Source organism: Caretta caretta, chromosome 11, assembly GCF_965140235.1.
Source record: "Caretta caretta isolate rCarCar2 chromosome 11, rCarCar1.hap1, whole genome shotgun sequence".
In the NCBI taxonomy this organism is placed as follows: domain Eukaryota; kingdom Metazoa; phylum Chordata; order Testudines; family Cheloniidae; genus Caretta; species Caretta caretta.
The window spans coordinates 34512203-34535695 of NC_134216.1; the positions used below are offsets into that span (position 1 = coordinate 34512203).

Sequence of the window (23493 nt, forward strand, 5' to 3'; positions counted from 1 at the left end):
GCCCCATAATCTTGGGACAGACTAGCAAAATGAAGCAGAAGCCATCCTACACACACAATGTAAAATGGGTGTAGAGACTGGCAGTGAATTGGGAAAAGTTTGCATGGAAAGTCTGTGGTAATTTCAGCCATTCCTTTACAGGCTGTCAGACCAGACCGCAGCTGCAGAAGCACCTTAGCCTCACTGTGTCTCTGACAGGTCGATTTTGACCCCTTTCATGTCGGAGTGTCACTTTAGAGCAATAACAAGTAATTTATAACTTTGATGATCTCATAAAGTGAGTGATTGTGCTGCTGCAATGTTTCAGGAAAGAAAAGCAAATAACAGATGACACTTAGAAGCCTGAAATGATAAAACAGGTAGTCTGCTTCAGTCTTCAATGAAAAGGATAATAACAACACGATACTTAATGCAATAATAGCTAAGAAGGAAATGTAGAGATCACTAAGCAGAAACAGGAAGGAAGAGATAAGGGTACTTAGAGAGAGGCAGTGCTCTCAAGCACATAGAGCAGGGGCATGGGTGTCAGGGCTCCTGGATTCTATTCCTGGCTCTGCTATTCACGGCCAGGTCCATCATTTGGGAGGGGCACCCATTCCCCCGACCAGCCTCCATGGCACCAAAAAAGTCTACTTAGATGCCAATCAGCCCCTTTGGGGCACTTTCCCCAAGACAAAATTAATCCCTCTCCCCTACAACACAGATCCCCTGGGGCTGCACACTAACCCTCCTCCCGTTCTAAACACCTGCTCTGGTGGTGCTGTTGCATCTTGTGACTCTGAAATCCCAAGCTGAGGCTTCTTTCATGAGAACCTCAGTCCCTCTTTCTGTCCAGAGGCTCCATTCAGGAGGGATATATCTGTTTGGAGCACTTGCAGTCTGGATAACTTTGATGCAGAGCAGCATGGGTGGGAGGAATTGCAAGAGATTGCTGTCGGCACCTGTTGGCCCCAGGCACTCTTGTCATTTCTTGCTACCTTGGAATGGCAAGGAAGATGGGTCTTGTGACTGAACATGCTCTCTGATAGTCTAGAAATGTGGGTACAGCTGTACCACAGACTTCACGTCTGACCATGGGCAAGTTCTTTCAGATCCTAGGATTGAAGGCATTATGGACATGCACATTATTGCTCTTAAAGAATTGAAGTAGCAGGATTAAGTGCACCCTTTACAGTGATCATGTATATCAAGTGATGGGTTCAGGGGACACCACATGGGTACCATGTACCTCTAAATTTTGCTCTCCATGAGTCCCATCTCTTGTCTTGCCTAGTGGAGGCAGTGAGGGGCCCCAATATAGATTTTCATTCTTAGCAGTTACCAGCCAAGTGGTGCTCAAAAGGACTTGAAATGCATCTACTAATCTGTCTCTTGGACTACTGCTTCAGTGTTGCTTAACACGTGGAAGGGATTCTATTGAATCCTACTGTAATACTCACTTCGCTGCTGAGATTTGGTCCTCAATTTCATATACTCCGAGTTTTCGATATACTGCATGTAGCATCTTGTCACCTTGAAAAGCTGTCCCTCTGCCATCCACGAGAGCAACAATAATTTCCTCTCTGCTTGCAAGATAGGTTATCCAGCTAATCCCAAATGTGTGCTTTACATTCTGACTGCAAGGTCCTCCATACCTAAAGGAAATATTCGCAGAATCTCAGATTTAGATTTGGTGGATGATTTTAAACAACGCATTTATTAAATACAGGACATGAATAATGGAATAATTAAAGCTCAAACCCCAGATTTTATTTAATATAAAAGAAACTTCTTGAGTGCATAGCCCCTGGTGGGCAGCCTAACAGAATCTTAATTCTGGAGAGGGGAAATTTCTGGAAGTGACTGTAGTTATACATATGTCTCATATTTTCCCTTCATATCTTCTCCTATAAGGCAGAACAGGCTCATGGTATTCAGTAGGCAGAAACAGTCAGACCTTTACTGATATAGGTGTGGGACTTTGCCAGCTGTAATCCATTTCAGTTTTTGTAGGATTAGGTTGGTCCATTCGATTTGGCCCAGAATGGCCAAGGGTTGCACTGTCCCAAGAGGAACTCTGAGAAGATATTATGATTCAAAGTCACACTTCCTCCCCTCTCTGCCTTGTTTTGGCAGAGTGAATTACCTCACCCCTTGTTGGGATACAGTTGATCCCACACCCCTCTGCATCTGGACTGATAATCTGACCAGCAGTGAGTGGGGAAGAGGCAAGGTCTCCTTTCCCCTTTGTGCCAACTTGCTTTCTAAGGTGAATATCAAGTGAGCAGTCCCTTCTTTCTCCCTGATACCTGGCATCATAGTCTGAGCACACCTTACTAAGCTGAGCAAGACAACAGAAAGGGCTTTAGTCCTTATACACTTGAATAAAAGCTGGGGGTAATTTAGCCCACAATGTTTACATTCTTTTTCTTAGCCACTTCCGATAGACTCATATCATACTTTCCAGTGTTAACAACAGTGGAACTATAATGTGCTATCTTAGGCAGTCTCATGGTACATGGAAGTAGCAATGGAATTGACTCTGAACGATATTCTGCAAATTCCTATTCTCCTTCTGAAGGACTAATCTTAGTCTCAATGAAATCAACAACAAAACTCTTATTGATTTCAATAGGATCAGGATTCTATTTCAGAAATGTAGCCTAAAATCAAAGAACTGGTGTGCTTTGCTTGTTATATACACTAATGCACTTATCCTGCACTAAACGTGACATGTCAGAACTAATACCCCTTCTGATAAAGCGGATTATGTGGAAAAAGAAAAGAAAATCTTACATACACCTGAATAAGCAGAGGATACTTCTTGGATCTATCAAACTGCGGAGGTAGAAGCATCTTGTACCACAAAGCTAAAAAAAATATATTACAAATATATCAATGTTTGAGATGATTCTTCTATGTATGAACCATTATTTATTGGAGTAGCATATGGAAATGAGTAAGCAATGAGACACAGGATTCATGAATTGTGAGTCACAAATTGATTTAAGTCATTTTTCCTATTTAACTGTTTAAAAACAATCTTGAAGAAATAAAGTGTTGGGGCTTTTTGGGTTTGTTTTGTTTTTTTAATTAAGCGTCATACAATAATATTAGGGCCTAATTTCTGCAGGTATCTAGAAAAAAATGACAAATACTATCTCACTGGTGAGCTATATGAGTATAGGAAACATTCTATACCAATTTCTCATGTGAGAGAAAAATTAATTTACAATTAAATATTTGTAAATTAATTAATTTACATATATTAATGAATGAAGTCTCTTAACAGCATCATCTCTGTGTGGTAGGGATGTATAGTATATGTTTCACTGGCAGGCAAACTGAGGCATAGTGATATTAAGTTTCTCAAAGTCAAATAGTGAATCCATGGCAGAACCAGAAATACAATCCAGGAAGCCTAATTCCAAATCCCTTGTTCTAATAACTGCTGGAGCATGCTTCCTACAATAGAATAAGTGTAAAAATTATAGAAAAAGTAAATAGTGTAATAGTAATTCTTACTAATTCCATCCACTTCAAGTTTATTAATGTCTATCTTAGGCATTTTGATGTTTTCCATCGCAGACTCTAATTCCAAATTGTCTTCCAAGACTTTAATCTCTAGGTAAAAGAAGTTTCCATATTAGCAATCAATTTGCTTTTCAACTCCTCTCTGTTAATTGAGACTCCCTTGTTTTGTTTGTGGCTCAACTGGAAAAGAAATCTATGGAAAATTCTTACAAATATGGTAATGAGGTCATACATTGGAAAATCAAACACTTGAAGTTGTATTTACATATAAACTGAAACATTGACATATTCTGTATGGGATACAAAGTAATTGATCTTGTGTGACTATTATTTCTTCTCTTCTTGTCCACTCACACCTCAGACTTCCTACCTTTTAGGAATAGGAGAACTGGAGAATATACTCCAGTCTGCAAAATGCTTCTCCAAATGTTGACTCTAGTTACATCCATTGTTCTGAATAATGGATTACTGCACACTCCTATCTAACCTGCCTCATATTAGCAAGATACAATGTGCTTCTTTGCGTCTGAATTAATTCTTTAATCTTGTCCTCTGCTGTAACTTCATTGAATTGTAACTTGCAGACTAATTTCTAATCAAATCTCAGTATAACCATGTTTATTTACTGAAAAACTTTACAAGATGATCAAGCACCAAACATTGACATGTAAATTTAAAAAGTTATATTTTCTATATAATTAATATCCAGCACAGATTGTAGTATTGACACATAAGGAGTCCACTGAAAGTTACTTTGAGTATCAAAATTCTTTCCTATGACTAGGGATGGGCATAGAATGTTGTACCTAATGAGGGTCTGCGACCTGAATCTTCACCCTCAAACTGAAACAGAACCTTACGTGATTTTTTAAACAACTTCTGTTAAAATTTTTGTCATCATTTTACATTTTTGAAAAACACTTCCTGGTTCTGTGACTGCAGTAATACCAGAAGAATACAGGCTGACCAGGAACAGGAAATACCAGACTTCTTTCAAGAAAGTCAGTTATTGTGAAATGTCCAGGCCAGTTTTGCAGATCCAGGAATTTTGGATAGCTTAGATAAAGGCTGAAAAACCATCCTGATGTTGGAACCAAACCAAACTGGAGCTCCAGATCTTTTGAAGTTTTCCCGTTGCTTTAGACAGTCCAAGGTAACCTTCCAGTCTGGTGTATGTGAATTTAGCTGCACAACTCCCATTTGAATTAATATCTGCCAACCACAGTGAAAATGAACTCGCTGCCCCTCTTATGCAATTGCAGCCTAGTCCAAGACAAACACTGTCACGGTCACCTAACAAGAAAGCAATTAGCCAGTGGCACAAAGATGACTAAAACAAGAGGCTACATAATTACCCTTACAAAGACAAAAGAAGGCAGCTTGAATGGGTTCTTTCTGCAGTGAAGCAGCATGGCTGAGCAAGGCACAGTGAAGGCAAAGGTAAAAGTCCATTAAATTAAACATTTGTTTCCTAGGCACAAGGAGATGCCAGAGTGCCATACTGATAATTCAACACTTTGGGCACCGTTTCATACAGATTGTGCTCGTTGCTGGGGAAATTAGAATGGACCCTTAATGTGAGATAAAAGTGGCAATTCATGCATAGATTTTGCAGAAGGAGGAGTTGGAAGAATATAGCTAGAGAACAAAAGCACACATGATGGGAATGGAACCTTTTCCAGCTCCAAACATTTCTTTTGGATTCCTCGCAAAATTTCTAGTCAACCCTTACTCAGGAAAAATGTCAATTAGGGTGACCAGACAGCAAATGTGAAAAATTGGGACGGGCTGGGGGTAGGGGCGTAATAGGAGCCTATATAAGAAAAAGACCCAAAAATCAGGACTGTTCCTATAAAATTGGGACATCTGGTCACCCTAAGGTCAATGGCAGTGTGCATCAGTAAGGGTTGAGTAGAAACTGTGTACTGAGCTCAGGATTTGGCTCATGGGGAGTTACTAATGCTCAGCATACCCACTGTTTGTAGCAATGTAAAATTCAGGGCTGGATTCAACAACAAAAATACAGTACATCCAAATTTCACAATGTAATAAAGAATCTGGGTATTGAATCTGTCCCTCAAAGACAGTTAAAAGCATCTTTAGTGCAAGTCTAAATAGTGACTTATGGGATTTATTTAGTAACTATTCAGGATAAAAACTACGCACAGAAATATGCAGAATATTTGCAGTACCTCTATCATTGCTGCTGTCAAAAAGAATGGAAATAGGAATGCCCGGACCTGTAATGAGAATTAAAAGAGAAAAAAGATTCATATTCTTTGAAACATAACTTGGTTTGAAGAGTAGAGTTACTATTAAAATATCAATGATAAGATCTGTCAGATCACTTGAATTTTCTTGACTGGATGTTTGCGTATAACTTCCTTTTTATAGAATCATAGAAATGTAGGACTGGAAGGGACCTCAAGAGGTCTTCTAGTCCATCCCCCTGCACCTACACCACAAAACAGTAAACACTCTCTTTGAAAATGTCTTACTAACAAGTGTAATAATAGCTGTTACCAAGGCCCAGGCATAGTGTAATTATACAGTCACATCAAATGACTGTATAGTTGCCCTCTTTTTGAAAATTGCTGCATAGTTATGCTTCAGAATCCAAACTTTCATTTAAAAATAAATACATCTTATGGTTGCACAGAATATTTTCAAAAAGTGAACTGAACTTCCATATAGTGCTCTCTGCCTGAGTCTGCAGACAGTCTGAAACAATGCTCTAAGAAAAGGTGTGAACTATCCCAAGCCATCTCAATAATATGTCAACTCAGAAGCCTAAGAATGTCAATTAAATTGTCATAATTGTTAACCAAATGTGAGGAAGTCACCATATGCCCAATATGTCGTTGCTGTTTCATGTCAAAAGTGTCCAGCTGGAGCATTTGCATCTCAGTAGCGACCCAGGTTTCAGATCCGTGCAAAAAGACAGAAGCCACTACTGCTTGATAGATACGCATCGTAGTCCAAGTTGATGCATGGCAATGATACCACAGAAGCTTTCAAAGAGCATAACACCCGTAGCTTTGTGGATTCAAGCTTCTTTCCCTAACAATGGAGCCAAGATACTCATGATACAAACGAGGATGTCAAGCTTCGTACCAACCAGCCTCCAGTGTCTTCCCAAGTGACTCAATGCCAGCTCAGGTGGCTTGGGCATCAGCTCTGTATGCCACAGTCCATAGCAGCCCACCAGTTTTATGCATTTGATCCAACAAAAGTTGGATGGAGAAGACCTCATGGGCAGCCTCATACATGCTGGAGGGATGTCGTGGCTTCCAACCTCACCTGCCTCGGTCTTAATATAGAGCAGGCCGCAACAATGACAGAAGACTGGGTTCTGTGGAAATGGGTGATCTGAAGCGTGCACTCTATGCTCCATGAGCAACATAATGAATTAATGACTGATTGTTAATCAGACTAACTTCCCGCCCAGTCTTGGTACCATAAGCCCCAATGTCCCCCACCAATCTGTCTACATCTCCAGCATATCTTGATATCATCTACAATGCTGTGAGGTATTTTTAATAGAAAAATCTGTGGCACAATGAAAAATTGTGGGAAATTTAAATTCAATTTAGCAGCAAAATATAAAACTACAAAGGTTTCTCTATTAATTGTACTGTACTGGGCTGGGAGCTGTGAGGAATACAGACATGAGGGGGAAGGCAATGTTGCATAATTCTGGGGTTCCTACTGCGTAACACACGAGTCACTGCCACACACATTATGTCAAAAGCACTGCTTAGGAAATGGGTTCTTGGCCATTACCAAACAACGAAGCTCGAGGGAGGAAGGTAACTTTTAAACCCCTCAAAGAGCATTTCTTTCCTGTAGACAAAGTCCCATCCAGCTAATAGCTAAGGTTCCGTTACATAAGGTGAACTCAAAATTAACAATGTGAAATGGGCTTCTGAGAACACGTCACATTACATTTGCTAAGGTGAGTGGATTTCATGTGGTGATGACAATATCAAATATTCTTGGCAAGGATGATTGAGAGGTGTTATCATTCTGTTACATTTGCTCTGGTAGCTGGGGTTTTTATTATTTGTACAGCTGAACATTCAGTTCAAATTCTGAAAGATGGTAACAAAAGATGCTACACTACATACAGGATTGTGGAGGATGAAATGTATAGTTTTTTGCCTTTGAATTTTTATATTATATACTGTCCATTATTTACAGTGCCCTGATAATGGGTGAAAACCTGGCCCACTGAGGTCATGGCAAAATCTCTATTGATTTCAGTAGGACCAAGATTTGACCCACTTCTGCCTTGAGAGCAATTTCAAAGGTTTCATATTTATCTCTGTGTCTTGCTGCATTTATTTTCAGAAAGTTTATATTTGTATATTTATATGTAAAAAACTACATCGCTTAGAAAACTGTCAGCACTTTTGGGGTCAAATTCAGCTCTAGTTTAAGCAGGCTCAAGTCCTACTGACTTCAGTGGGAGTTGCATCTGCTTATGTCACAGCTGGATTTGGCCTTCTATGTTAGAATCAAGGTACAGATTAGCTGGAACTCAAATAATGAAACAGAAAGGGGTTCCTGGATCCTGCCTTACTAGTCACTGGGTAGAGTGTGATTTTGGCTGAAGTTGGTCAGGAAAGGTTTTTTTTCCTGGGAAATATTTTCACAAATTTGTTTTAGTCAATTTTTTTTAGGTTTTTGTCAAAAAACTGAAATCGCCAAAATCAAAAATATTTTGGTTTTCAGCAACTGAGAACATTTTTCTTGCAGTTTTTGGCAATGAATATTTTTCAGTTTAAAACTTCTTCTGTCAACTGAATGAATATTGCCTGGAATAAATATCATTATCTATCTCATATTTCCTTGAAAATACAATTTAGAATTTGTTTGGTCACCTACTATACATACCATAACAGACTAGGGCATAATACTTAGCATTTTCACTGAATCTCGCTGTATAATACTGGCACCTTTCTTTCCTTAGATTACAAGTAATGCATTGTTTCCTTAGAGGATTGCTTCCAATGCTAATTCTAGGAGGAAATGAAAACAAAATAATACAATATAATATTGCTTTGAAGTACATTTTCCACATAATGCTGCCCCACCTGCTCCAAAACATCTATATTGTAAAGTCAAGTCACATTTAAATTTCACTTTCTAATCAATGGTTTACAGTTTTTCAATATTTTTAAACAATAGTTGTATGATTCAGACAATATTCCTCTCCCCCCTCCCCAGTGCCAATTTTCAGATGTATGCTTAGTATTTCTGGGATTGTATTTTCAAAGTCTTCAATGTGGCCTGTCTATTTAGATATTCAGGTACTTATATGGCCCTCATCACCATAGAATCTGAGTGCCTCATGTTTATTATTAATGGATTTAACTTTCACAGCATCTCAGAGGTAGGGAAGTACTATCTTCCTTTTACAGATGGGAAACACAGGATAGGTCAGTGGTCGCAGCTCCCATTGGCCGGGAACGGCGAACCGCGGCCACTGGGAGCTGCGGGCGGCCGTGCCTGCGGATGGTCAGTGCAAACAAACTGTCTCACGGTCTGCCAGCCGATTACCCTGACGGGCCATGTGCGGCCTGTGGGCCACAGGTTTCCCACCACTGGGATAGGTGGGATAGACTTTCCCAAGGTCAGACAGGAAGTCTGTGGCTAAGCAAGGAATTGAAGCTGGTCTCCTGAGTCCAAGTCCAGTGCCTATCCACTAGACCCTGCTTCCTCTTCCATTTGTTTGTGTGTACAAATTGCATTTAAAAACACTTGCATATGCATTTTTAGCAGTATCACATATGTGTTCAGGTGATTTACGCATATATATACACATGATAGTATCAAAATGTACCTGGAAGTGATATATACACAAATGGGAGTCACATTTTGAAAATGTATCCCAATGTTGTGTGCCCCTCCAAAATGCATGATCACTTTAAATATGGTAATACATATTGTCTATTCATTACAAGATACCTGCATATGCAGTGCAACAGCCCAATTCAAATTTTAGGTAAGAACTTCTTGATATTTACTCTTAAAATTTTGAAACTGTTTCTGACTGTGTAGAATTCTCTTTTATATGATATAAACCTAGATCCATCTGATATTAATTTAATCAATATTAATAAACATTTGATATGAACTTACTTGTATATATTCCTTCTCCCTGGATAGCCTTCAAATTCATTGCTCGAATAGAATCTATAAATTAATTTGCTTGTTATTAAGTAGTCCATGAAATCATAAGCTGTGAATTAGGATTGGGCATCCTAAATCAGAAGCCTGCTTGAAAAGTTATATTAACTAAACTTGAATTTGGATTTGGATTTTTTTTTTGGGGGGGGTATCAAGATGGAACAGTGGGTGAAGTACCCTAGCTTCTCATCCCTCGAAACCTTTGTTCAAATCCTGAGAAGATGGCAAGTGAACGATGAAATTTAATTGCTTCATCCTACTTCCCAGGTGTTAGCTGATCAACTAGCAGTAATGTATAGACCCATCTGTACAACAGAGGACTAAGCACAACTGTTGAGTATGACTCAGATTCAGCAGAGCATTTGCTCAGCCCTAAGAACTGAAGTCCTGCTGAATGGTGATGAGTTTACTCACATGCTTCAAGTTAAGAAGATGCTTTAGTTCTTTGCTGAAGAGGCCTAAAAATTATTAGAAAAAGATGGTGGATTTTGATTTTCAAAAGGTCTTTCAGAAGCCCATGTGTGCAAAAATGTGCATATTTGTACACAAAATGTACTACAGCAGTGGTCACAGACTGGGTATTTCCACCATAGCTAACTATAGCCATGCGCATGCCCAAATACCTGATTTGTGTACACAGCTGTGGTAATTCTAGTAAAACTGCACACAGGTCCCAGGCACCTGCCCCTTTGAATATCATGGTCCAATGAGACTAATGGAACCCTGCAAAAATCAGTATAATTTGTAGTACATTCTTACGGACAGCAAATAGCACATAAACAACAGGCTCTGCTCTGTAGAATACTTACATTGCATCATCCGTTACTTTGAAAATGTATATCGCCTCCCATTGTCCATTTGTAATTGATATTGCATTTTCCTATAAAACAACATATATAGTAAGGTTATTTCAGGAACCTACAATATAGGAATTTACTGAGGATAATTCTTTGTTTGACATACCACTGAGCCATTGATGTAATGAATATGTTTATAACCAGCCTTGTCACTAAAAATTTTGTAGTATGAAGAGGTGTCTGAAGTAAAATATGGTGTTGAAACGAAGAACTGAAACAAAGGAACATAAACAAAAACAACCAGGCTTTTTGAGCAGTTTATAATATACACAGTTTACAATATGTACATTAAAGCAACCAGAGAGTGCTTTAACTGGTCTTCCCTTTTGTCACAGTATACATTCTGTCAAACTTCTTAACTGGTAACTGGTCACAATGCCTGCCAACATGTACACACGCTTTCTGTTTCATGCAGGTGGGATTATTTTGTGTATGTGTGTGTGTGTGTTTGGTTTGATCAATTTTTTAATTTAATTTTTTAATTATAGTCAGAGTTGGTGATTTTTAAAAATAAAAGTTTTTGAATAAAATTTGTATTTGTGAAAGGTGCCGGGACTAAAAATCCTGGTGACTAAAGTTTTCTGTTTGTACACAAAGCAGGTACAGCACAGGGCCGAGGCTGTCCAAGCTTCTCCACTCTGCCCCACCAATATGCTTCAGTCCTGTTGGGGAATAAAGATAGTTCAATCTCTATTCCTGCTCAAACGTTGGTCTTTGTTGAGACAGTCAACAAGGGAGCCAGTTAGTGCCAACTGTGATTTTTATTTTTTAAATAAGAGAAAATGGTCCCACAGAAGATGGTCTGAAGCCATCAACCCATTTCACATTTGCCATCAGACACTCATTAGGTCTTATGACTTTCCAACACTGCAGACCTGAGCTGTATTTGAACTTGTGACCCAGAGCTAAATTGTTCTGTATTCCATTATTAATCATCCAAACCATGAAATCCCCCATAGAGAATAAAGCAAAATTATTTTGCGCAGTTTCTATTAGTTTTTATAGCAATCCATCATCATTAATCCAAAAGTGAAGATAAGGAAAAGGGGATCAAATAAAGTGTTTTATCCCTGTAGATGCATTGTATTTATTTCAAATAATAGGACTGTGTACACTGAAAATTGAAGTTTTCAATTAAGACCACTGTAAGAAGACCCAGACACTGCTTGATTGAATCTTGGTAATTGATCTTGTCATGCTTGAGGAGTAATAGACATATATGGAGGAGATAGATAGATAGATAGATATCTGAATGTTGTGAGAGCTATTGGACATACATATTTATATTGGTGTATTGGCAGTTGAAAGCAAGTATCAACTACCCACAGGTTACTGGTCTCTGGCTTCAAAGGCTTCTCCCTCGGTGAAGAAGAGCAGCACTTCGCATTAAAACTGTGCTCTGAAAACACTGTTTACATTTCAGAAATGTATTTATTATAGACATGTCTGGAGGAATAGGAGCTGCCCAGTGATGCCAGAGGAACTTTCTTTATCTATGTCCTCTGCCAGCAGAATGCTCTCGCAGCCACTCCTGGTACTGTGCACTTAGTTCCTTCTCACTTATGTGGATGTGATTTCTATAACTTCAGTATAGCCCATAGTCATTAAGACTGAGATTTGCAAAGTCAATGGGAGGTGGGCACCTACCTCCCTTAGGCACATTGAAAATCCCAGCCTTAAAATGCATCAGGTGTAGTACTGTATATATATTGCATGACACAGTATGATACCAGCTTATTCATATTTCCAACATTATTGTGAAGATAAGTAAATGACTGTAGCTTTTCATTAAATCACAGTAAAAAACAACAAAAACCCTACTCCACCAGCCCATCCTGTCTGACTCTCTTCTATATGCTGCCGATTCTGAAAAACAAAATGAAGGGCAAAACCTTTAGGATGTGTAGGAAAGAGAAGAGCACAATTTATTCACAGAGAGGAAAGTTCTTCAAATAAATATGCAACTGCAAAATGACACTGTAGAAGGATTTTAGGGCTAAATTCAAATCACTCCTGAAATAAGTTCCAGGAAACCTAGAAGGATATCTGACAAAGGTATCAGGACTATATTAACAATCTTCCATAACATATCAATAAAAACTAGAATTAATGGCTGTTTTATCTCAGTTAATTTTTCATTAAAAAATCAATCCTTTCAGGACTATTAATGTTAAAAATGTGGGTTATATCCCAACTATGGTAATTTGGCATAGTTCCACTGACTTCAACGGAGTGATGCTGATTTACATCAGCTGAGGAATGGAGCCTGTATTTTATGTTCATTTTCAAATTTACACCTGAACTTGTCCCATAGACTTTATATACTGTAGCACAGATCACACAGTTGTAAGAGCCTTTTATACCCAAGCACAATGGGGCACTGATGAGCAATGGGGAATTCTTTCTCCTTTTCTCCTCTGGCAGAGGCTAAATGCATAGGATCATATTCTGGATTCATTTATTTACACCTTTGTAAATCCAGAGTTATTCCATTTAATTCAGTGGAGTAACTCTAGCTTCACAGCAACATAACTGAGATCAGAATCTGATCCGCTTTCTCCATGGCATTCGAACTCTCAGCAATCTGGAGAGAAAACTCTTCACTACTCTGCAGAGAGATTCTGGGGACTCTAACTAGTGTGAATAGTCCCACTAAAATCAATTAAAATATACTCCTCTTTTAACATAATTCATATTTATAGAATCAACGGCTGAATTTTTCAAAAGTGAGTAGTGATTTGGGGCACCTCAATGTTTGGGACTGAGATACCATAATGTGACTGGATTTTGACAGAACAGGTGCTCAACTTCTCTAAAAATCATACCGCTCTAAGGTGTTTCAATTGGGTACACAAGAAGTAGAATTAAGGATTAACATGTAGAATTTAGACACTGAAAATCACCGGTCACTTTAATCTGGGCATCTGGAACTCCTCATACCACTAAGGATTTTCAGGATTTAGGCCCTTATAATATTTTTATTGTTGACCTTTAAAAAATGGCTTGTACAGACTTAGAATGTATTCAAATCAGTTCTTTTACCAGCTCTAATGATCCTTTTACATTTTAAGGCTTTGATTTGTGTTTGACTTGGAAAGTTTCTAATGCATTTCCAATAGTTTCAAATGACTTTTTCATTGCAGACTGTAATATCCTGATTGTTAGATGAAACTAAATTATTTACTGGTTAATGCTAACAATTCTGCATGCAATAGATTTATAAGTTTTTAAATTTTATAAATTAGGTTTTTATTTAAACTGTTCATTTAATGGAACATTTCTTCACAGTCTGGAGCCCTGTGAAATGTGCACACCAAAATTAGCTCTCAGAAGAAAACATTTTGCATTTCTTATTCTTAATGTAGCGTCTCATTAACATTCAGAATTGTGCCTTTTCCTCCTCTTGTCAATCCTGCAAGGTGCTATGCACCCTTAACTCCCACTGACTTTAGTGGAAGTTGAGCGCATTCAGCACCTCAGCACTCAACACCTTGCAAGATGGAATCCTTGAACAGCATTCTGTTGAATAATTAACTCAGCTGCTTGGCTTTGTTTCTTATTAATAGAAAAATGCAAACAGAAAGGGTAAGATTTTTCAAGTTAATAAGTTTACAAGTAAAATAACATTAAATTTTAACTTTGCGCAATTCTGACCACTAGCATCTTACAGTCAGTTCACAACTTAGGGCCTGATCAGCAAATGCTTAAGCATATGAGTAATTTCCATGGGACTACTCATGTGAGTAAAGTTACTCAAGTGCTTGTGCTAAAAAGTTCAGGCATATTTACATCTATGCATTTTGAAGAACAACTTTAATTCAATGCCAAATAGAAAATGTCCAAAACAATTTCATTTATGAAATAAGCAGCCTTTTTTAAGGGACAAACCTCCAAAGACTTAAGGATGCAAGTAAAGCTCTACCTCTGCATTCCTGATTTATTTGCCTCTGTTTTAATTAAGACCTTGATCCCACAAATACTTAAGCATGTGTGTGACTTTTCTCCCACAAGTAATCCCGTGGATTTCTATGGGACGACTCTTATGTGTAAAGTTACTCAAATACTTAAGTATTTGCAATCCTCCCACTCACATCACCATGTTTTCATAGGCCTCAATCCTGCAAACGCTTACACACACAACTTTAAATTTGTTAGTCTCTAAGGTACTAGTTTTCTAGCACAAGTACTCCTTTTCTCTTTACACAAGTAGTTCCATTCAAATCAAATTGGCCTCTATGGGACTATTCACATAAATAAAAGATAAACACGTGCTTGAGTGTTTGCTGGATCAGGGCTTTAGAAATTACTTGTAAAATATATTATTTTCGAATGCATAAAGCACAGCACATTTATTGTACTTTATGCTCTTGGTTTAATCTGAAAACAAAGCAAAGATGGAACTGTTTTTGCCAGTGGAAATGCACAGAGATGCACTTCTTCAGGACAAATAGAGCTAATGCAGCACTCCCATCTGTTCGCACGCCTTCAAATGGCCATTTGTGCAAACTTTAATATGATAAAAGCACTGTGTCACTGTATAAACAAAGTATTAGGGAAGCATCAACGCAATTAAACAAGGATTATGAACACAATCCTGCAAGATGCTGATCACTTTGGCCCCAATCCAGCAAAGCACTTAAGCACATGCTTAATTTTAACATGGAATTAGTCCTATTGAAGTCATTTACATGCTTAAAGTTAAGCACATGTGCTTATGTGCTTTACTGGATCAAGGCCAGAATGATCAGCATCTTGCTGTTAGACCCTTTAATCCCTTGATGTTTATAAAACCTTTTGATTGTCTATATAATCTTTAATCCTCAAAACACATATATCTTACTGATGGGACACAGATTCAATTTTAAGGAAAATCTGAATTGAATCTGTTATATAATGACAATGGCCTTTTTTCGAAATGTAAAATTGCTTATAGCAGTGGCTCTCAACCTTTCCAGACTACTGTACCCCTTTCTAGAGTCTGATTTGTCTTGCATACGCCCAAGTTACACCTCAGTTAAAATCTTATAAAAGGAGACATAAAAATACAAAATGTCACAGCACACAATTACTGAAAAATTGCTTACTATCTCATTTTTACCATACAATTATAAAATAAATCAATTGGAATATAACTATTGTACTTACATTTTAGTGTATAGAGCAGTATAAACAAGTCATTGTCTGTATGAAATTTTAGTTTATACTGACTTCACTAATTCTTTTTATGTAGGCTATTGTAAAACTAGGCAAATATCTAGATGAGTTGATGTACCCCCTGGAAAACCTCTACATACCCCCAGGGGTTCAGGTACCCCTGGTCAAGTACCACTGACTTATAGGACCCTGATCTGCAAATTGCATTTGAGTAACTTTACATTACTGTGTCTGAATTGCCCCAGTGCAACTGTTCATGTGTGAAAAGTTACTTGCATGCATAAGCTTTTGCAGGATTGAAACTTAACTTCCTTTAAAGTCTCAACAATATCTGCTGTACATATAATTTGTAAAGTTCATTTGAGTAAATTGAAATGTCATGTCCTTTATATTTGCAGTATATAAAATAACAAAAACAATTTTACAAAACAGACAAACTTCTATCTTTATAAAATTGGTTGCTTGATTCTATGTACCTTAAGCTTCAGCCTGAAGTGAATATTTATGGATGGTTTAACATAACCTCTAGAAGCAAGGTTTATGCCCATTATGAGAGACTTTTGACTACAGGAGCATGAATGAGACTGCCACACTGAAATTACTGTACTTGTATTAACCATTTTTTGGGGCATCTGTATGAAATTTATCAGTGAAATGTTGACCACAGCTGTCTCATCTCTGCACATCTTCCTCTCACTCTTAATGTACAGAGTTTTGAACTATTCCAACACAGCCTTAACGTAAACTTCCAAAGTACATAAATTGGATGCATTTTTTCACAATTAGGCTCCTCCCTGTGAGGAGATCTCCTGGCTCAGAAATAGAGGAGAATTAAACTCAATAGTTTTGAAGTCAGTGGATATCTGTTTTGTGTTTTTATTTAAACTCATTGAAAAAAAGTACTGACAATATGGATTTTTGCATTTGTAACTAGATTTTATTTATGTATTTACTTTGCAGAGGAGTCACGGCATCATGAAATAATTCACCATTAGTTCTAGGTTATTACTTACAGTAACTCCTCGCTTAACATGGTAGATATATTCCTGAAAAATGCTACTTTAAGCGAAACAATGTTAAGCGAATCCAATTTCCCCATAAGAATTAATATACATGGGGGGGGTAGGTTCCAGGGAAATGTTTTTCGCCAGACAAAAGACTATATTTTTTATTTAGAGTTGAGAGAGAGAGAGAGAGAGAGAGAGAGAGAGAGAAAAAAGTTTTAAACAAACAATGTAATACTGTACACAGCAATGATGATTGTGAAGTTTGGTTGAGGTGGTGGAGTCAGAGGGTGGAAGAGGGTGGGACATTTCCCAGGGAATGTCTTACTGCTAAATGATGAACTAGCACTTGGCTGAGCACTCAAGGGTTAACACATGTAGCCCACACTCTACAAGGCAGCACGAATGGAGGGAGGGGAGACAGCATGGCAGAGAGAGACAGAGACACACACTGTGTGTGTATGTGTGTGTGTGCATGCATGTGAGAGAGAGAGACACTCACACACACCGTGTGTGTGTGTGTGAGAGAGACTCGCATTGCCCCTTTAAAGTATGCTGACCCCACTCTAAGTACACTGCCTTTTTAAGTAGATCAGCAAGTTGAGACAGCACCTGCTGCCAGCAAGTTCCCTCCCTCCTGAGCTGTGTTGTGTCCCCCCCCTGCTCTGTGGAGATGGGGTAAAGGAGCGGGGAGGGGCAGGAGCAGGGAGGGGGACACCCGGACATTAGCACCCCTCTTTCCACCCCCCCGCACAGCAAGCAGAGGCTCCCGGGAGCAGCTCCAAGGCAGAGGGCAGGAGCAGCACATGGCAGTGGAGGGAGGGACAGTGAACTGCCTGCAATTGGTAGCCTGCTGAGCAGCTGCCGCACAGGGAACTTAGGACTTAAGGGAGCTGATAGCGGGGCTGCCAGTCCACCCTGGTTCCAAGCCCCCACCAGCTAGCTCCACCGGCCTGCTCTTCCTGCAAGCTGTGGACAAAGCAGATGGCTGCCAAACAACGTTATAAGGGAGCATTGCGCAACTTTAAACGAGCATGTTCTCTATTTGATCAGTGACGTAACAATGAAATAACGTTAACCGGGACGACTTTAAGTGAGGAGTTACTGTATTTAGTTTAACAGTGAGGATGATTAACTAACATAGTGGTTTTCAACCTTTTTTCATTTGTGAAACCCTAAAAAATTTCAAATGAAGGTGTGATCCCCTTTGGAAATCTTAGACATAATCTGTGGACCCCCAGGGATCTGCAGACCACAGGTTGAAAACCACTGAACTAATGGAACAAACAACCAAGGAAAGTGAAAAAAAACGAGGAGTACTTGTGGCACCTTAGAGACTAACAAATTTATTTGGGCATAAGCTTTTGTGGGATAAAACCCACTTCATTGGGTTTTAGCCCATGAAAGCTTATGCTCAAATAAATTTGTTAGTCTCTAAGGTGCCACAAGTCCTCCTTATTTTTTTTGCTGATACAGACTAACACGGCTATCACCATGCAAGGAAAATGGAGGATTCTTCATCTCTTGATGTTTTCAGAACATGATGAATACCTTTCCAGATTGCTTTAGTCAATCACACATTATAGGGCTCAATACTGGGGTAACTGGGGGAAGCTCTATGGCCTGTGTTATACAGGAGGTCAGGTTAGATCAGTGGTTCTCGACCAGGGGTACATATACCCCTGGAGGTACGCAGTGGTTCTCAACTAGGGGTACGTATACCCCTGGGGTTACGCAGAGATCTTCCAGGGGGTACATCAACTCATCTAGATATTTGCCTTACAACAAGCTACATAAAAAGCACTAGCAAAGTCAGTACAAACTAAAATTTCATACAGACAGCGACTTGTTTATACTCCTCTATATACACTATACACTGAAATGTTAGTACAATATTGATATTCCAATCGATTTATTTTATAATTTTATGGTAAAAATGAGAAAGAAAGCAATTTTTTCAGTAATAGTGTGCTGACACACTTTTGTATCTTTATGTCTGATTTTGTAAGCTATTAGTTTTTAAGTGAGGTGAAATTTGGGGATATGCAAGACAAATCAGACTCCTGAAAGGGGTACAATAGTCTGGAAAGGTTGAGAGCACTGGGCTAGATGATCTAATGGATCCTTATAGCCTCAGAAATCGATGAATCTATTCAAAGTTCGGTAACTTCAACTGTAAATTTGGTTTCACAGCAATGTTAAGCATATATTTCAATGTGCAGTACCTCTGGACAGTACCAGGAATTGGAGTTTTCTTGGAAGTCACATACAGCTAAGACAGAAAAATTCTGGATTCGCTTTAGCCATTGCACGCCGATTCGATTATCTGTTACCCAAGTGAGCCAAGTGAAATAGTGATCACTAAAAACAAGAATGAAAGCTGGTTATTACAGTATACAAATGGGCTATTGCTATTGCATCCATTATGGCCCCAGTCTTGCTCTATTAAAGACAATGGAAAAACTCCCATTGACGTCAATGGTGCTGGCCTTATGTGAGCCTTATGTGAGCAAGGATTGTGAACTGCATAAAGAATGAACCAGTAAAGGCAGTATCTAAAACTTCAGATTAGCTCCAAATCCATAAATATGAAGCTGTAGCATACATAACAGAACCTCCAGAAAAGAAAATAAGAGGTTCCATCATTTAACAATAAACAGAAAGAAAAGGAAAAGAAGATGAATTTGAGAGCACACTACCTTGATGCTATCACTGCAGGAACAGGTACTTCCTTAGGACCTAAACCTTCAGGGTTAGTAGTGTCTACAATAAACACTCTAACGGTAGGATTTTTAGCCCCAGCCTTCAAAGGAAATGTATTACCAGGTTATTCAAATCAAGCTCTGGAGGATTAGCTACCATTTAAAAAAATTAACATTTTTTCTTGCAACAAAGCAATAAGTTTTTTAAAGAATTTAAAGTATTTTGAAATATTGATATTATTGAACATAATGGGGAAGATTTTGATCTTACATACACTAGTGTAAATCTGGAGTAACTCACTGTGGCAGTTTTTGTTATTCCACTTAGCATTAGTTCATGCATCAAGAAGAAAAAAAAATCTAATTCAATGTCCAGCCAGACAGCTTGGGGGAAGAAAACATGAAATTAGGTGGAAGTTCTTCTCTCCTGTGTACAATGTAGATCTCTGGAATGTATACTGCCCCAGTTTTGGGGAGAAGACTCCAATTAGGGTCATAGGAGATCTCCAGTACAGAACAAATAACTTGGCCTTTTTTTTTGAACTACATCTATAAGACCTGAATCAAAGCCCATTTAAGTCAGTGAGGACCTGACTGACCTGAAGTCAGTGGGCTTTGGATCAATCCCTAAAGGATTTAAATAAATTTGAGCTCTTGGGGAGGAGGGATAGCTCAGTGGTTTGAGCTTTGGCCTGTTAAACCCAGGGTTGTGAGTTCAATCCTTGAGGGGGCCATTTAGTGATATAGGGCAAAAATTGGGGATTGGTCCTGCTTTGAGCAGGGGGTTGGACTAGATGACCTCCTGAGGTCCCTTCCAACCCTGATATTCTATGATCTCACACCCTCTTATTTCTCAGTGTAATGTAGGCTTTTTTTAAAAAATACAATATGTTATGATAAAGATATTGTTAAGCAACACAATAGGTACATCAGGTAGGAAAGCAAAGTAAGGCCCAGATCCTCCTAACCTTTATGCACATGCTTAACTGTACTTCCATGAGTAGTTCCATTTATTTCATTGGGACTACTCCCATGTGTGTAAAGTTCTACACATGTTTATGTCTTTGCAGGGTTGGGGCTCAAGTTTACTTTCTTCAGTTAATTCTAAGATAGAGCAGGATTAAACCCTGCTCTACAGCAGTACAAACATTTTTCATGCACATTTTCGGTGTCTTGATTTAAAAGCCATCACAACTCATTTACAAACCAAGGGGAATGAAATGGCACCCATTTAAAATAAGCAACATACCTTTGGATATGGAATAGTTATTTTGCTAGGATATTGGTCCTCACCATAATATGAATATTCAATAACTGGTATGTCAGTATCATTAAATTCTACATATGCTATAAACTTTCCATTTGGAGACCACCACAGAGCATATTTCACAGCAAGCATTTCCTCTAAAAAAAATGTACATGTTACTTACAGCTCATCATTTATGACTTAACAAAGCAATATAACCTAAACTTATATCTTGTCATCAGTGTACTCATCACTCCTTAACAAGAGAACTGTGCTACATAAGAAAGATCTTGACTCTGCAAAGCATTTAAGAACATTAAATCCTTGAGGGGGCCATTTAGGGATTTGGGGCAAAAATTGGGGATTGGTCCTGCTTTGAGCAGGGGGTTGGACTAGATGACCTCCTGAGAACCCTGATATTCTATGATTAATAACTTTATTCATGCTGTAGTCTATGTTAAGTAGAAATTTGGTTTTGGTTTAAGTTAGCCTAAGCATAGAGGAGTAGGGAAAATTGAGATGACTAGAGTGAGAAAAGGTAGAGGTAAGTTGGAGATAATAAAATGGGAAAATTGAAGTTAGAAAGGACATGACCCAAGGCTATATAGTGGCTATGTTTCAGTTATAACTGGTTTTAGCACAGACTTTACTGAGTGTTTTTAAGAATTGTGAATGTTTTATTAAAATGCTATCTATATTGATAGTAGGGGAAAGACAATTGGTGCAGATGTTAATTTAAATCATGTGTAATGTAAAGAACCAATAAGAAGCTGGCAGAAATGTGAAGGGGGTAATGGGTAGGTTTAATGTTAATTAGTATTATAAAAGTAGTTTTGTTACTACTGGGCAGAGCTCCAATTAACATCAAACGGGCACCGCTAGGTTCCAGGATGACAAGGCTGTACTCCACTCTGTTTTCACTGGACTGATGATCACTCATTAATACACTATTGCGTGTAAGTATAATTGTAGTAGTGTTCAAGTGATAATTGCATGCCAGTTTGCGTAACTAATCATTTTTTAAAAAGAAAAGGAGTACTTGTGGCACCTTAGAGACTAACCAATTTATTTGAGCATGAGCTTTCGTGAGCTACAGCTCACTTCATCGGATGCATACCGTGGAAACTGCAGCAGACTTTATATACACACAGAGAATATGAAACAATACCTCCTCCCACCCCACTGTCCTGCTGGTAATAGCTTATCTAAAGTGATCATCAGGTTGGGCCATTTCCAGCACAAATCCAGGTTTTCTCACCCTCCACCCCCCCACACAAATTCACTCTCCTGCTGGTGATAGCCCATCCAAAGTTGGATGGGCTATCACCAGCAGGGGGCTATCACCAGCAGGAGAGTGAATTTGTGTGGGGGGGTGGAGGGTGAGAAAACCTGGATTTGTGCTGGAAATGGCCCAACCTGATGATCACTTTAGATAAGCTATTACCAGCAGGACAGTGGGGTGGGAGGAGGTATTGTTTCATATTCTCTGTGTGTATATAAAGTCTGCTGCAGTTTCCACGGTATGCATCCGATGAAGTGAACTGTAGCTCACGAAAGCTCATGCTCAAATAAATTGGTTAGTCTCTAAGGTGCCACAAGTACTCCTTTTCTTTTTGCGAATACAGACTAACATGGCTGTTACTCTGAAACCAATCATTTTTTAATAACATTTAGTTTTTATCATTTAAACTGTTATTTAGTGGTTGTCTACTAAATACATTTTTTGTAACCAACCTGGAGGTGCGAACCTGAAAACTAAATTATGTTTTATTGCACCCTTATCTTTAACAACTTAATATTCATTGGGAACATTTCAACATAAAAGTTACAAAAGGTTACAATGCAAAGAGACCCATTTAAGTCAGCTATTCATATGCTTAAAGTTATGTATATGGTTAAGTGTCTTGCTGGATTGAAGCCTAATCCTGCTCACATTGAAGTCAAAACTCTCCCTGAGTTTCATTGCCATTAAATAAGTATAAAAGAGACATGAGTCTCATCTGCAAAGTTCAGATCCAGATCCAATCTCCCCCCAAATTTAAGTGAGTTTTGATCCAGAATTTTGTTTATACATTATAAAAATGTGCCCAAGCCACAACGTTTAAACTCCCAATAGTCAGGATATTCGGATCCAGTGCTATGGTTCAGATCTGTATCTACATAAAGAAGGTTTAACATCATCCAGTGCACAATAATGTTCATTATAGCTGGAATGCTTCATGAACTTCTTTTAGAAGTGGACTTTGAAGAAAATGAAGGATGGGACCTAGTGAATAGTAATTATGAGGCTGTCCCAACCGTTGGAAGCAGCATAAAGGCAGTCACCATTTCTGAAGGAGCAAAGAATTCTGGGTGTGATCAGGAGAGAAGGAAGGGGTAGTGAGCATGGGAATCAGGTGGAAACTGATTGGAAAATATCCTCCCTTTATTCAAAACACTGCTCTGTGGAAAAATAAATTATGCGCAGTACATTAAAAGCTCATGTTTCCTGTCAGAAAAATACCTTAACAAATTGGTGTATCGTTGATTTTTAAAAGTGGATTCATTCTGTTCCTAAACACCAAAAAAGGATTTTCATTCTGCACCAGACCACTGGTTTATCTGGTCAGGTACTGGGATTAGCCAGAAGAAGGCAGAAACTAATAATGAGCCTGGACTTTTGTGCAATGCAATGCATGAGGTTGAGGGGGGAGGAAGATAGGATATTCCTTCTTGATCTAGACAGGTAAATGATTTATGTCCTGAAGTAATACGTCTGGTTACTAGTATCATTATCACCACTTGTATAACTACAGATATTAAATGCCATAATGTTTTCCCCACTC

General features: G+C 38.5%; 1 protein-coding gene across 7 annotated transcripts in view; it reads right to left on the reverse strand.

Annotated features, from left to right (window-relative positions):
• The window catches only part of FAP (pro-glucagon), an 80567-nt gene that overhangs the window by 37024 nt on the left and 20050 nt on the right, over nt 1-23493 (reverse strand). For all 7 annotated transcript variants that reach the window (XR_012664361.1, XR_012664363.1, XR_007359228.2 and 4 more), the window contains exons 9-20: nt 20672-20826; nt 19420-19523; nt 18946-19081; nt 12384-12428; nt 10669-10773; nt 10515-10585; nt 9658-9711; nt 8410-8534; nt 5706-5753; nt 3505-3603; nt 2780-2849; nt 1440-1634 (exon numbers count right to left, since the gene is read on the reverse strand). Coding sequence is in view for 4 of the 7 variants with exons in the window: in XM_075117880.1 (XP_074973981.1) it covers nt 1440-1634; nt 2780-2849; nt 3505-3603; nt 5706-5753; nt 8410-8534; nt 9658-9711; nt 10515-10585; nt 10669-10773; nt 12384-12428; nt 18946-19081; nt 19420-19523; nt 20672-20826 (1207 nt within the window). In the remaining 3 variants the exon portion in view is untranslated. The remainder of the gene's footprint in view (nt 1-1439; nt 1635-2779; nt 2850-3504; nt 3604-5705; nt 5754-8409; nt 8535-9657; nt 9712-10514; nt 10586-10668; nt 10774-12383; nt 12429-18945; nt 19082-19419; nt 19524-20671; nt 20827-23493) is intronic.